Source organism: Dipodomys ordii, unplaced genomic scaffold, assembly GCF_000151885.1.
Source record: "Dipodomys ordii isolate 6190 unplaced genomic scaffold, Dord_2.0 Scaffold100, whole genome shotgun sequence".
NCBI classification, from domain to species: domain Eukaryota; kingdom Metazoa; phylum Chordata; class Mammalia; order Rodentia; family Heteromyidae; genus Dipodomys; species Dipodomys ordii.
This window is the reverse complement of record NW_012267316.1, coordinates 7,454,688-7,470,709: the sequence shown is the minus strand read 5'-3', so window position 1 is coordinate 7,470,709 and position 16,022 is coordinate 7,454,688. Positions and strand designations below refer to the sequence as shown.

Sequence of the window (16,022 nt, the reverse complement as noted above, 5' to 3'; positions counted from 1 at the left end):
TTCATTTCAGTGTACAGCTTCATAATATATAGAAATCTGAGAGCCTTCACAGAAGGACAGAGCAAATCCAATGCCATGTGCACACCAAGCCCCCAATGTGCACAGAGCTTTGGGTCCTTCCTGGGGAAGCAAGGGCTGTGTGTCATGCATGCAAGTGACAGTATCCATAGCATTTACATACTGTACAGATGCAACCTGATTATACATATATTTGATAAAAACGAGGAAAGTTTTGTTGTAGAGTACATGTTTCACTGATAGCATGTGAACAGTACAATCAACTATTTATTCTGCAGTCACTGATTTAGTTTCCATGATGTATATAAAATGGCCTCTGCTCTCATTCACTTGACTCTAATGTAGGCTCTGCCGAGGTTGTCTTTAGCTTTGATATTTATTACCACATGAACAACCAACCTCTCACCTTGTCCTGTGCGTTCTGAGCAGGTTCCATCCCAACAGAAAAGGTGAGGCTAAACACTCAAAATGAGCTAAGATGAGGACCACAAGGAAACCAGCTGCTCCACTGTACATGGTCAGAACTGTGTCCTCAAAAGGAAGGAAACACTTGGAGAGGGCATAATCTCTGGACGTCAGGCTGCCCTGGGGAAGAAATGGAAAGTTAAGCTACAGAGTAAGCACCAGACTCAGCAGACAATAGGCTGCCTTCTCTTGGTTAGGGCAAGGAAGCAGTCTTCCTCACCCAAGACCCAGAGATCTTCAGCCTGACAAGTCACCATCAACCACACTGCCATTGGTTAAGTGTGGTTGGGGGGGGTGGGTAACTGGTGGGCTAACTCTCTATTAAACTTGCTCCTGAGCTAAGAACTTGTGAATCACACCTTTAATCCTAGCCAGTAAAAAGATAGGCTAGAGGCATGGTTAAAGTGGTAAAGCACCAGCCAAATAAGTGTGAAATCCTGAGTTCAACCCTTAGTACTGAAAAAAAAAATCTCATCCCCTGGGCACAGTGTAGGGACACCTGATGGATCCAGAAAGCAACACAGAATCTGAGACACAATAGTCAGGGAGAAACAACAAGAAGTACATGTTTTCCTGCCAACTGATACTGAAATAGGCGATCTGCTACCCAGAAATACCCACACATTTCCATTGGCTTTTCTTTCTAAAGTGTAAAGTATAATCACAGTAGCAAATGCTTTTATTTACTTGGACTTTGAAAGCACAAAGGGTTCCCATGATTTTACGTAGTAGACATACAGTATAGGGGCATAAAATTATAAACAGGATGCTGGAATCTATGGTTAAACAAAAGGCCTAAAGCATCAAGTAATCATTCCCTGAAACACCACCTTTGGTCAGCTTGTGAATCTGGTAGCACTGGCAGCCAGGAAAAAGAAGAGATAGCTGTGTCTAGCTAATGAGTGAATGATCCTGTATCCTTAAAACTTGAATGCACAGTGTGGTAGCAGAGGCCTCGTCTCCCACACACAGGATAAAACGCTCTTGAAGCTGCTCCTCCACTCCTCCCAGTAACACATGCAGTTACGCCCTATTCATTCATCCATCCCCAGGCAGAGGTTAGAGACAGCCAGTGTATCAGATGCAGTGTGCAAGGAGAGGAATTTATTGCTACCTTTTGTGCATTTTTACAGATTGCGGCAACTAAATAGTTGATTACTGTGTGATTTTACTACTTCCGAAAGCTTACAGATGAAAATAAACTTTCACTTTACCATGATGAAACTGGGGTTGTTTCTGTTCCTCCAACTGAATGATGGGACGCTGAGCTCAGGGACGCCTCCAGGGTGGAGCACCTCACAGGCACTGTGTGTGTGGCCACTCAGGACCAGGCGGGGCTGGAACCACCACAGCAGCTGAGCAGACCAAGGAGACACAGGGCAGGGAGTCAGCACTTAAGCCTCCACTCATCTGAGGGCCCAGGGCCACCACCAGGTTCATCCCATGAAACCAAGTACAAATTCTGACTATGTAGGACTGGTTTTCTTTTTTTCCCCTCAGAATTCTTTGTTTTGCTTTTCCTAAGCCTCTTAAATCTACTCTTCCTGTCACAGGTTTTATATATTTTATTTTTATAAATCTGTTCATAAGTATATTCTACAAAAATATTTACCATAATTACAGGTCTAGCTCAAGTGGAAGAGGGCCAACCTTGAATAGAAAAGGCCAAGAAAGAGCTTGAGGCCTTAGTTTCAAGCCCTAGTACCAGCACAAAAAGTAATATATTTTTTTCCTTAAGTATAAATTTATGCTTTTAGCCAGCACCAGTGGCACATGTCTATAATATAACTACACAAGGCTGGGATCAAGGATCACTGTTTGAAGCAAATCAGAGCAGGAAAGTCTGAGACTCTTGCTTCTAATTAGCGTCTAAGAAGCTGGAGGTGTGGCTCAAGTAGTGGACTGCTAGCCTTGAGCAAAAAAAAAGCTCAGGGACAGCAGTCAGGCCCTGAGTTCATGTCCTAGGATAGGCATTAAAAGAAAAAACACTGGGCACTGGTGGCTCATGCCTGTGATCCTTACTCAGGAAGCTGAGAACTGAGGACTGCAATTCAAATCCAGCCCAGGCAGAAAAGTCCATGCAACTCTTACCTCCAATTAATCACCAAAAAGGTCAAAAGTGGAGCTGTAACTCAACTGGTAGATTATTAACCTTGAGCAAAGAATGCTCAGGGATAGTCTCTGGCCCTGAGTTCATGCTCCAAGACTAGCATACACACATACATACACACACACACACACACACACACACACACACACACGCTTTTAAGAATAAATTCAGGTACAAATTTTTAAATAAAAAAACAAACACAATTTTTCTTTTATATTTATTCAAATATTACATATTATATATGATTTTTCTTAAATATCTGCATTTTTAATTAAGTCCCTAAAAGTATGATTTTAAGTTCCCAATCAATGGGGAATCTTTAAATGAAGAAACAACTGAGAATACTACAGACTTGAGAATAGGAAATAGTAGATAATATAAAACAAGAAAAAGAGCCAGCCACCTTGCAATCCTTACTTAGAAGACTGAGATCTAAGGATCATGATTCAAAGTCAGCTCAGGCAGGGAAGTCTATGAGATGCTGATCTCCAGGGAAGTCTGTGAGATGCTTATCTCCAATTAACCACCAAACAACCAAAGTGGAGCTGTGGCTCAAGTGGTAGAGTTCTAGCCTCCAGCAAAAAAGCCAAGGGATAGCACCCAGATCCTGAGTTCAAATCCCAGAGACTGGCACATACACACAAAAAAAGGAGCAAGGTAGGTGGATAGGAGTGTGAGATACAGTAGAAACCCTGCCCAGGCTGGCAGCTGGTAAATACAAGCCCTGAGCATACCACTGTGAAGCTGTCCCTGATCTGCTGCTTGAGGACACATAAGCAGGGGCAGTAACCCTGACTTAAGACCCCATCACTGCACACAAGGTACCTTTTGTGAGGCCTCCCGAGAAAGCACATCATATTTCTCCACAAAAGGGATGATTTTTTCCTCTGGAGGAGCAGCATCTTCCCCGGAGCAGTTAGCATCACTGGTCCGGTAGAGCGGGTAATGCTAATCCAGGATTTAATGAGAGATCAGAGGGGACTCTGGAGAGCCAGGTGGCTTTACCCAGTCCACACCCCACTTCTTGTCCTTACCTGCAGAAGCACTGGGGCAGACAAGGGGAGCTGCTGCCCACCTCCACACTGGCCTGATCCCTGCACCTGCTAGGCACAATCAGCCCATTAATGTAGCACACAAGCACTGTCCTCATTGGTGGGGGAGCAGGGGCGCTGTCAGCGGGGGCACTGTGTGGGGGCCTGTGGAGGATACAGAGCTAAAGGCCCGTGCCATTTCAACTATCTCCTACCTTTTGGGAGCAGTTCAGTTTATGAGAAATTTCAATGAGTTCAGCTTCTGCTCGGGAGCAGATGTCACAGCCATCCCCTTCCAGTGCAACACTGTTGACCATCACAAAACTGAAGCAGATGGGAGTAAGAAGAAGGTCAGGCTTCTGGGGTACTTGGAAGCTGTTTTTCCACTGCTCCCAAAGAAAGCATACAAGGCACAAGCAGTGTGAACAAACAGCTAACCAACTGTTTCAAGAAACAGTATTTTTTCCCCTTAATTCACTTTGTTGTGATTTCAGAGGTGGTATCCAGCAGAGTTACCTTTACATATTCAGGTAATAAGTACATTTCCTGTCTCATAGTATCATATGTTCCCTCATTCTCTCCCATCCCCCTCTCCCATCCCCTTCCCTAAATTGCAGTTTACTTTTATCAGTGTTCAGTGTAGCCAGTGTACTCCACTGCTGCACTTTTTCATCCTTTTTCCTATGATTCTATGCCCTTCCCCTCCCCCACAGATGTGCAGATCAGTACACCATGTATAATGTAAAGAATACAGTCATCAGAAAAAGAAAAAACAATTTAAGAAAAAAGTCTTGCCAGGTGCCAGTGGCTCACACCTGTAATCCTAACTACTCAGGAGGCTGATATCTCAGGATTGCAGTTCAAAGCCAGCCTGGGCAGGAAAGTCCATGAGACTCTTATCTCCAAGTAATGACCAGAAAACAGGAAATGGCACTGTGTCTCAAGTGGTAGAGCGTTAGCCTTGAGCCGAAGAGTGCAGGGACAGCACCACGCCCAGAGTTCAAGCCCCACGACCACAAGTCTTTTGTTTCTGTATCTTTGTATGTATGTTACTTTACATACATATGAAGAGGTACTTAGGTATTGCACCTTTGTGATTCTCTCTGAAGCCTATCCTCTTCTGGTGTAAATGTATGCGAGTATCTAGAATTCTGTGTAATTTGTCATATCCCAGTGCATTTTAGATCTAACTTCCACATATCAGGGAAAACATGCACTGTTTGCCTCTCTGAACTTGGCTTACCTCACTTAGCATGACTTGTTCTAATTCCATCCATTTTGAAGAGTCAATATTAACCAAACAAAAACAGCATGACTGGGAGACATGGCCAACTATCTTTAACCCTGAACTTGCAAGACATTCCAAATCACTGAGGCTCAGCTCACAGGCTCAGGTAATTCCTCAGCTTGGCATTCAGCCAGAAACATGTCCATTGGGGAGTTGGGGGTGAGGAAGAATGTCCTTAGAAACCAGGTCAACATGGTTTATACCCATAATCTTTTGTTTTGTTTTTTGTTTTTGTCAGTCATGGGGCTTGAACTCTGGGCTTGGGCACTGTCCCTGAGCACTTCAGCTCAAGGCTAGTGCTCTACCACTTGAGCCACAGCGGCCACTTCCTGTATTCTGGTCATTACTTGGAGGTAAGAGTCTCATGGACGTTCCTGCCCATGCTGGCTTTGAACTGTGATCCTCAGATCTCAGCCTCCTGAATAGCTAGGATTACAGGCATGAACTACCAGCACCCAGCTTCACACTTGTAATCTTAGTTACCCAAGAACACTGAGATCTAAAGATCTTGGTTCAAAGCCAGTCCGGACAAATCCAAGAGAGGTTGGCTGTTCAAAAGCCAGCCCAGACAGGAAAGTCTGTCAGACTCTTATCTCCAATAAACCATTAGAAAACCGGAAGTGGCACTGTGGCTCAAGCAGTAGAGCACTCACCTTGAGCAGAAGAGTGCAGGGACAGAGCCCAAGCCCAGAGTTCAAGCCTCATGACCTACAGAAGGGGAAAACATGGGGTGGACCAATTGTGGCAGTCATGTGTGAAAAATGAAGATGAAGTTCTAGGTTGGGGGGACGGGGAGTTTACAACTCAATGGTAAAGCATGTAATCAACAACCATGAGGTCCAGGGTCCACCCCCAACCCCACATTTGAAAAGAAAAATAAAGCCTTCAAAGACTCAAAGTCATTATAAGAATCCATAAATAATACTCACTTAACTCCTTTCCAAGAAAACAGCCTTTCAGAGTTGAACACTTTCTCAAATCGTTTTACTAGGTATCTGTTCATCCTGCATTCATTTGTAAAAAGAAATATGTCAGAATCTTAGCACTATCGTGAAATATTTTCAAGATCTGAGGGTCAGACTAGCTTTAGGTTAAAGACTCCAGCTGGCCCAGGCAATCAAGGTTCAAATCTCAACTCCACTACTTCCCACAATGCCTGGGAGAAGTTACTTAGCTACCTTGGACCCCACTGTCTGGAACTGAAACAATGACTACAATAATGGGCCAGTGATAAAGAGTAAAGAAGTTAATACATGGAAGTATTTAACATGAGCTAAGACATACATGGAAGTACTTAAAATGAGCTAAGACATAGGCACTACAGCACTGTATAAAGTGAGTTATTAAAGCAAAATTGGATTTTTTTTTCTGGCTTCCAAAGGAAAAAATAATTTCAATCAAAAGGCTGAGGTATAAAGACTACAAGTTCAAGGTCAGACTGACTATATAGAGATCCTGTCCAAAAAAAGAAAAAGGAAAGAAATAAGCATATTTCAAACTAGATATTTTCTAAGGCACGTATAATTCACTCTTGCAACAATTATTTAATGAGGCCATGCTATGTTCCAGGATATTTTAAATCCCTTAAGGAGCAGCTTCCATTCCAAAGCTTCTATCTTTGGAAAAAACAAATTTCCTCAATAAGCATGAAGAAGGTTTTCTCTTAAATTTTAACTGGTTTAAAATGACAATTAACCAGTGTTACCGGGCAGGGCAACAGTAGCTCATGCCTATAATCCTAGCTATCTGGCAGGCTCAGATTGGAAGGGTTGTAGTTCAAAGCCAGCTGAGACAGATTCCCCACTCCCAACTAAGAACTAGGCCTAATGGTGCATGTGTGTTACCCTAGCTATTATAGGAAGTCTAATACAGGTGGATCCTATCCAAGCTGTGTCTGAGAAGGACATGTGAGCCCCTATTTTGAAAAAATTGGGGGGGAGGGGAGGCTGGGAAGGCAGCTCAGTGGTAGAGTGCTTGCCTTAAGTGCATGAGGCCCTGGGTTTGATTCCTCAGCACCACATAAGCAGAAAAAGCTGGAAGTGGTGCTGTGGCTCAAGTGGTAGAGCGCTAGGCTCGAGCTGAGGGACAGCACCAGGCCCAGAATTCAGGCCCCACAACCAACAACAAAAAAATAATTTAAAAACCAGCAAAAAAAAAAGGCTAAGAGCATGGCCCAGCAGTAAGAGTATATGGCCTAGAAAGCACAAGGCCCTGAATTCAAAATTCTACTTACTGGTAGTGGAAACCAATATCATGGTTGCCAACGACAACTTTCAGCTGCACATGATTTGGGTGTCTGAACATCTTCTGAAACCGCTGCACATCATCAGCCCAGGCCTGAAAGAACACAGGACCTCGGTGAGAACAAGAAAGCCCTCTTCCCTGAGCTAAAAATAGGGTTCTATTTTGATCTGAGGAGGTAATTCCCTGTTCCAAATCATGTTCACATACGACATGAAATTTTAACTCTTTTTTCCAATGCTATCTCAATATTTTTTATTCAATTCTTTAAATATTGCAAGATCCTCTGAACTCTTGTATGAACTCCAGATTTAAAAAAATGCCCCAGATCCATGCACATTCAAAGAACAGATTCAGAAAATGTCACAGAAGTTCTTGATGTGCCTCAGTTGAGACATAGGTAACAATGTCATTCAGAATGCAGATCCCCTGTGGCTCACACTGAGAATGAGAATTAGTGACATTTGCCAGAAAAACAAAAGGTAAGTATTAAAATATATTACAAATTATTCTGACATTTGCTTTTAATGTTAAAGCTTCAGAATTATGTTATTCTAGATTTTGTTGTTATTGTTGTCATTCCACTCGAACTCAAAGCCTCATGCTTTCCCTTAGCTTTTTCACTCAAGGCTGGCACTCTTCCACATGAGCCACAGCTCCATTTCTGGATTTTTGCTGGTTAACTGGAGGTAAGAGTCTCATAGACTTTTCTGTCCAGGCTAGCTCTGAACCACAATCCTCAAATCTCAGCCTCCTGAACAACTAGGATTACAAGCATGAGCCACTGGCACCACACTTAAGGTCTTTTTTTTTTATATAAGCCTAAAAATATCAACTGTACAAATAAATACTCTAATAAGAACCCCCTTCTTCTGGGTTATGACCAACCATCCTGAAGTTTTAACCATGGCATAATCAGGAAATATGCTAGCTAAAGTCCTTCAATACATTTACAAAGACTATGCTTTAAGAAATAATATTTACCGGGCACTGGTGGTTCAGGCCTGTAATTCTAGCCACTCAGGAGGCTAAGATCTGAGAATCATGGTTCAAAGCCAGCCCAGGCAGCAAGTCCATGAGACTCTTATCTCAATTAACCCCCAGAAAACAGGAAATGGAGCTGTGGCTCAAGTGGTAGAGTGCTTGCCTTGAGCAGAGTGACAGTGCCCAGGCCCAGAGTTAAAGCCCCATGACTGACAAAAATAATAATAATAGTAATATTTAAAGTTAGAATAACACAGTCAGGTGCTAGTAGCTCATTCTTGTAATCCTAACTATTCAGTAGGCTGAGATCTGAAGATAATAGTTCAAAGCCAGCCTGGGCAGACAAATCCAAGAAATTATCTCCAATTAAAGCAAAAAGCTAGGAGTGCAAGTGTGGCTCAAATGGTAGAGTGCCAGCAGTAAACAAAGAGCTAAACAGGAGTGAGAGGCCTAATTTTCAAGTCCTAGTATTGGCACCAAAAAAAAAAAATTGAATTGAGAATAACAGGAAATCAGAATAACAAACTTAGAAAATCATAAATTCTTGTTCTTAGTTTGTAAAAGCAATATATACAATTAGTTTATAGCTAGTTGGGTTTTTTATTTCTAGTATCTAATATTTAACTAGAGGTTACATTATAACAAACATTTTTACAATTGTGTAAAGAATAGACTTCTAATACTGTCCTGTAAAATACTGAAGATTTCTTGTCTCAATATCCTCAAATAAAATCTCTTCTAAAAACCATTAGGAGTATGAATAGCAAGAGTACATCCATTCCAAAAACATTATAAGCAAATCATTCTGACAAATGGGCACAACCTTTCTCTTTGGTTTGTGGACTTTTTTCACCCCAATACCCAGGCCCCTCAGAAGACAGAAGCCTCACACCAAGTTTTCCATTGCTCCTTTGACACAATTCTTAAAAAAAAAAAAACTTTAGTAACACAGTTCTCATAATGTATTGCTTAAATGGTATAAAGTTCTGGGCTAAGGACATAGCTTACTAGCATAGCTCACGCCTAGCAAACACGAGGCCTGGACTTCAGCCACAGGATGCTGCCTCCCAAAATATAAATAAATAAAGTGTAAAGTTAAATAAATGTCCATTTCAAATGTATTCTGACTTAGATGACAACTGAAATAGAATCAGTTGCCTGTTTTCTTGCCAAAAGGTTCCAAGGACTATACATTCCAACTAAATGATGTCTGACTAATCTAAGTACATGCTAATCACCCATTCTACTGCTGAGCTATAGACCTAGCCCCAGGACCAGGCATTTCAACTCAAGCCAATAGTTTCACAGGTGCTCTGGGGAACTGAGCTGTCTGTATGAAATACTCCAATCAAAATTAGGGCACTTGGACCATAGGGCCCTACCTGAGAGGAGCTCCACTTCCCTTCATCAAAGATGTCCCCCAGAATGAAGACAACTTCAGGCTGCAGCCACCACAGAGCTGTCTGGAAGGCCCTCTCCATCTGCCATTCCCTTGAGGACCAGAGGAGAAATTATGCATCCACCTGTTTCTTGGGAAGAAGCTATTTGTGTCTTCTGGGTCATTTACAGAATGAACCAAAGGGTCCCATTTTTCTTTCACAAACCTGCTCTTACCATCTTACCCTCATTGTGGAAAGGTCATTGAGTCTGTATCTTACTAAAAGTGGGCAATGAAGGCATCAAAACAGAGTCAGTCTGCCTCTCTCATATCTCTCAAATGCTATTCCACTGTACTGTGTTGAGTCTAGCCATCATTCCATTAAGAGGGCCCAGGAGCTGGGAGCCTGTGGCTCACACCTGTAATCCTAGTTACTCAGGAGGCTGAGATGTAAGAACAAGGTTTAAAGCCAGGTCAGCCAGGAAAGTCTATGAAACTCTTATCTCCTATCAACCACCAAAAAGCAGGAAGTAGAACCATGGATTCACGTAGGAAACAGAAAAAGCTAAGGGAAAATGCGCTGGCCCTGAGTTCAAGCCCCAGTATCATCTCCCCTCTCCTTAACAAACAGAATCCTGGGACTTGAGAGAGCTATGTACCTTTGAGAGATGCCCAATTTAGACCAATTTTTCACTAAGTCTAGAAAATGATAGGACACAACCTCAGTTTCACTTTCTTTTTTTTTTTTTGCAGTGTTAGACATTAAGTCCAGGACTGTGCCCATTCTAGGCAAATGCTCTACTACTGAGCTATGCGCCAGTCTTCAAGGGATCTCTCCTTCAGAGCTAGGGAGAGATAATGGAAGAAACAGTAATCCTAGCTACTCAGGAGGATGAGATCTGAGGATTGAGGTTTGAAGCAAACCTGGACAGAAAGTCCATGAGAATCTCATCTCCAATGAACTACTAAAAAGCCAAAAATAGAGCGGTGGCTCAAATGGTAGAATTCTAACCTTGAGCCTCAAAGCTAAGGATCAGTGGTCAGGCCCTGAGTTCAAGCTCTATTCCAGTACAAAGAAAAAAAAAACACACATTAGGAAGAGCCACCAAACCAGATCTGTGCTCTTCCCTAACCAGGAGACCACTCCCAGATGCTATATGGGCTCCTTCTCACAGCTATGAGGTTTCTTGTAAAAAATAAATTATATATATATATATTTTTTTTTTTTTTTACACACACACACACGAAAACAAGCAGTCAGGAGAGTCCCAAGTAACAGGGAGGCAGGAGCTTGGAGGAACTCCAGTAACTAATCAGTGGCCCATATCTGAGCCCTCAAGTTTCATGGGGCTGAGTATACTGGATGGTCAATAAACACAAAATTGGAAAAGGTCAAAGGTCTCAAACATCCTTCTCTGAGAGGAAAATGACTAACCAGAAGCCATGCAGCTGAGAGACCTCCAGAAGAATTCTGGACTTTTCCTTCTTACCTTCGTAATTTATCCAGCCAGTGGCCTCTTATTTCCCCAAGCAAGTGGGTATCAGCCAAAAACATGGCTCTCAGCACAGGTTCCTGTCCACCACCATGGACTGCAGTTTTCAGCTCAGGCCAATTACACCGAGAGATGACCAAATGATAGATAAAAAATTCACAAAATAGAAGCACAGCCAAGACAATGGCTAGGAGTTTCAGCAGCAGGGAGCTCCTCTTCAGCAGACGAAACTTCTGCCTTCCCAGCCCCCATTTCATCAGAGCCATTTCTCCTGCCCAAAAGTTGCCAGCACAGCAGAGTCAAGCCCATCAAGACATGATTGAGAATCTTGGGGAGGGGGGAGAAGAATCCAAGTCTTAGCCAGGTACCTTCAGGAAAAAAGGAGAAAGGGGTTATGACCCTTAAGAATCCCCATATTACTGCTCTCTTGTTAAGAACCAATGAGCCCGGCAGGGTGGCACATACCTGCAATTCCAGATACTTAGGAGCCTGAGGCCAAGCCTGGGTTACATAATGAGACATGAGTGTACCACTCAAAAGTAAAAAGAGAGGATTGGCACAGGAAGCTCTGGCCACACAGCAGCCCTATACCAGGTCTGTCCTGGAATGCTAGTACTTAGCCAGATTCAACCAAGGAAGAGCAGCAGGGCCCTGGCAGCAACCCCCTCACACACCTTATGTGTACGCAAACGTGAAGATGAGTTCAGACAATGCTGGCCTCAAGGGTTGACAAGGGGCTCTGCCCCTTCAGGCACCCAATAGCCTTTGTTTGGATTCAGTCTAATACATCAAGAGCAACTTCTTACCGGGTGCCAGTGGCTCACTCCTGTAACACTAAATACCCAAGAGGCTAAGATGGGAGGATCACTGTTCAAAAATAGCGCAAGTAAGAAAGTCCATGAGATTTTTATCTCCATGTAATTAGCAAAAAGCCAGAAGTGGATCTATGGCTCCAGTGAATGGAAAAAGCTAAGTGACAGTGCCTAGGCCCTGAGTTCAAGCCCTAGGACCCGCACCAAAAAAAAAAAAAAAGTAGCTATTTGACTCTGCTTGCTATCTCATTTTCTGTCAGCAGCTTCCTAAAGGCTCCTAAAGGCTTTTTCCAGAAACCATGCAGGCATTTGAAGGGAAAGGAGCCCTTCCCTTCTGGGGCTGGGCTTAGAATTTTTTTTTTTTTTTGTCGGTCGTGGGGCTTGAACTCTGGGCCTGGGTACTGTCCCTCTCAGCTCTTCAGCTCAAGGCGAGCACTCTACCACTTGCTACAGTGCCACTTCCGGTTTTCTGGTGGTTTATTGGAGATAGGAGTCTCACGGTCTCTCCTGCCGGGGCTGGCTTTGAACCTCGATCCTCAGATCTCAGCCTCCTGAGTAGCTAGGATTACAGGCATGAGCCACCAGCGCCCAACTGGGCTTAGAATTTTTAATTTCAATTAGTACATATTTGTAGCATGATGCGGGTTTCACTGTGCTATCTCCATACATGAACACAGTGCACGCTGAACAAATTCACCCCTTCCACCTAGGTGACAACCATGGAAGCTGTAGAAGCTCCCACTTCACATTTCCCAAGATGAAATACCAGAATGACAACCCTCACCTCCTCATCAGAGAACCAGTTCTGAGCAGTTATGACTAAGGGACTAAGAAGCTGGAAGGGTAGAGACAGACAGAAAGGCTGACTTTGCCCTGGGTAGGGTAAGTCCTCCAGTGAAGCTGAGCTAAAAAAAAAAAAAAAAAGCGGGGGAGAAGGCTCAGAGTCCAAAGGTGGAACTGTACTTCCCGGTAATCTAGGCTTGGCCAGTCCACTGCCGGGCTCAATGGCACCGGGATTCCTTTGAAAGAAAGTCACTAACACTAGACACTGGGGGCTCATACCTGTCATCTACTCAGAAGGCTGAGATCTGAGGAGGGAGGTTTGAAGCCAGCCCTGGAAGACAAAGCCATGAAACTTTTATCTCTAGCCAACAAAAAGCCAGCAATGGAGCTGTGGCTCACGTGATCAAGCACCAGCCTTAAACAGAAAAAGCTAAGTGAGAACATGAGGTCCTGAGTTCAAACCACAGTACTAGAACCAAAATGAAAAGGAAGGAAAAAAAATCACTGACAAGAAGGAACATGCTACAAAAACAGACTAGAGGCTAAAAGTGGAGGAGCTCAGCTGAGCACTGGCAGCCCATGCCTATAATCCTATATACCCAGGAGGCTGAGATCTAAGGATCCAGGTTCAAAGCCAGCCCAGACAGGAAAGTCCTTGAGACTCTTATCTCTAATTAACCACCTAAAACCACAGAATTGGGACTGTGGCTCAAAGTGGTAGAGCACTAGCCTTGAGCAAAAGAAGCTCAGGGACAGCCCCCAGGCCCTGAGTCCAAACCCTACAATAAATTTAAAAAATAAAAAATAAGAAATGAGGAGCTCCTGTCCTCAAACTTCTAGCTTCTTTCCATTATAAAACCTCTTGTGTCCCTATCTTGGGGTTCATTTCACTTAGCATCATCTTATATGGTCATATGTACATAGCTCTTGACCTTTTCTGCTTATCCTAGACATATACTAGTTATTGCAACTAAGGGAAACCATGAGACTTATGTTTCTTTGGGCCTGGCTTACTTCACTTAACCCCTGTTTTCACTGTATTTGATTCAGGTGCCCTGCCTCTTGTATATACATTTTTCTAATTTGGGGAGGGGAAGGGAAATAACAAAATGCTGAAATAAGGATACAGGTTGACTCACTGTAACAATGGGATGTACAAGACATTATGAGAAAATGAACTTTACAACTTCGCTAGGGGGGAGGAGTTGGGGAAGTGGGGAGGGAAGGGATGGTGGGGGAAAAGCAAAGGAGGGGGTAACAATGCTCGATAGGAAATGTACTCATTACCTTACTCATGTAACTGTAACCCCTCTGTACAGTATCTTTACAATAAAATATATATATTAAAAATAAATTTAAAATTTTTAAAGGCAATAAAAATGAACAAGCACTAAAAACAAACAACAATAAAAAAAAACATGTTTGGTATATACCTGCAATCCTGACACTTGGTAAACTAAGACAGGAGAATCATGAGTTTAAGGCCAACCTTGACTACATGAAGACACTGTCTCTAAAAACCAAAAATAGGCAAACAAAAACCAACCTATCTCATTAATATCTATAATGGCAGAATTTTTCACAAAGGTAGAAAAGACTCATTTTGATGGTTTGCGTTTGATAGTCTGGATATCAGAATATTTTTTAATTAAATAGAACAAAGCAATAGGAAATTTTGACAGGACTGCACAGAGTAAAGACCAGGTATAGTAATTTCATGAAACTTTTATTTCTACTTTAATATACATGTTTCCACATGTACTGGTCATGACATTGTAAATGTTATTTCCCTCAGTACTAGGCTACCACCCCCTTAAGGCAGCTTGCCTTGTCAATCATTATCCATCTCCCATGACCAGCATGTGCTTCAGTGCTCAATGCTGATTCTACCATACCCTCATTTCACCAAACATATTAGAATTATGAATATTAATATTCTCAGGTGCCAGTGGTTTACAACTATTATTCTAGCTACTCAAGAGGCTAAGAGCTAAAGATCAAGATTTGAAACCAGCCCATGCTTTTAAAAAAGTTCAACACTGCATCTCCAATTAACCAGCAAAAGCTGGGCTGGAGGCATGGCTCAAGTGGTAGAGCAACACCATGCCTGAAGCCCCAGGTGCCTACCACACATACATTAAAAAAAAAAAAAGACTTATGTGACTTTCCAGGAGAATCAATGAATCAATGAGTGATCTCACCTTTTAAAGTATACTACTAGAAGACTGAGACTGTACCAAAGCTCCAACTTGGAATCTGTTCCCTAAAATCAGACTACTTTTAAATGAAACAAAACAGAAAATGTGGGCTGGGAAGGTGGCTCAGTGGTAGAGTGCTTGCCTTGCATGCATGAGGCCCTGGGTTCGATTCCTCAGTACCACATAAGCAGAAAAAGCCGGAAGTAGCGCTGTGGCTTGAGTGGTAGAGCACTAGCCTTGAGCCGAAGAGCTGAGGGACAGCGCCCAGGACCAAAGTTCAGGACCCACAACTGACGAAAAACAACAACAAAACAGAAAATGTGTGTTTTGTTCCTAATTCAGCACCTACAGACAAATAAAATCCAGGCCTTGAAAATAAAAACGAAAACTGAGAAGGTAAGGGAATATCGGACATTGTGTAGTTCAAGACCTACTTGTGGTAGTACACACCTATAATCCAAGCAGGAAGACTGCAAATTCAAAGCCTATCTGGGTAAGGCACTTTGAGTAAGGCACTGTCTCAAAAAAGAAGGGCAAGTCAGGACCAGGAGAGGAGAAGAGGGGAGGGAAGGGGAGAAGGGGAGAGGCAGCACTTTGGGACCAGATCCTGGATTCAATTTCTAGCACCACAAATACAAATATATATATATATATATATATATATCTTAAATTATAATATTTATATATAAAACATTTGGGGAACATTGTTCTATATGCCCAACATACAAGAAGAAATGCAATCCATAACTGAAAGCAAAACTGATTACCCACAATCTTCTCATTTCTAAACTATTATTAAATATCTAATTCCTTCCTAAAAAACATGAAAAAAATTAAGTGAAATGGTGATGCAGTTTGCTTACTCATCATCTTAAATATATTGTTGCAATAAATACATACAAAAACGGTCGTTTGCCAGTGAAATGCCATCTTAAATGGTTAATCATTTAGCGGCGGCCAGCCTGGAACTCCACACCCATCTTTCTCGGGATTACTTGCATTCACCACCACTCCTGGGTTTTGTTTCGGTTTGTGTTTTTCAATCCGCACGAGTGCGCTTGAGTAGACAGGTTCTCGTCATGTAGTACCTGGGCCTTCCGACACCAAGATCTCCCAGCAAACGAATGAACTCGTGGGAGCGCGGGCGGGCGAGGAGGTCCTGCCGCGTCGCGCGATGCCGGCGCTCACCTTGGACGAGGGCCACGCGCGCGGAAAAGGGGT

At 42.8% G+C, this 16,022-nt stretch overlaps 1 protein-coding gene across 5 annotated transcripts in view; it reads right to left on the bottom strand.

The window, feature by feature from the left end:
• Positions 1–191: 191 nt before the first annotated feature.
• Mppe1 (metallophosphoesterase 1) overlaps positions 192–16,022 on the bottom strand; it is a 37,535-nt gene continuing 21,704 nt past the window's right edge. The window contains exons 1-10 of one of the 5 annotated variants that reach the window (XM_013027194.1): positions 15,702–16,016; positions 11,006–11,376; positions 9,520–9,628; positions 7,146–7,249; positions 5,842–5,916; positions 3,840–3,948; positions 3,628–3,696; positions 3,419–3,541; positions 1,698–1,838; positions 192–603 (exon numbers count right to left, since the gene is read on the bottom strand). In XM_013027194.1, coding sequence (XP_012882648.1) covers positions 421–603; positions 1,698–1,838; positions 3,419–3,541; positions 3,628–3,696; positions 3,840–3,948; positions 5,842–5,916; positions 7,146–7,249; positions 9,520–9,628; positions 11,006–11,274 — 1,182 coding nt within the window. In that variant the 5' untranslated portion in view covers positions 11,275–11,376; positions 15,702–16,016 and the 3' untranslated portion in view covers positions 192–420. Of the gene's footprint in view, positions 604–1,697; positions 1,839–3,418; positions 3,542–3,627; positions 3,697–3,839; positions 3,949–5,841; positions 5,917–7,145; positions 7,250–9,519; positions 9,629–11,005; positions 11,377–12,882; positions 12,905–15,701; positions 16,017–16,022 lie in introns of those variants that run through there. The other 4 variants (XM_013027198.1, XM_013027195.1, XM_013027197.1 and 1 more) reach the window with 4 other exon arrangements.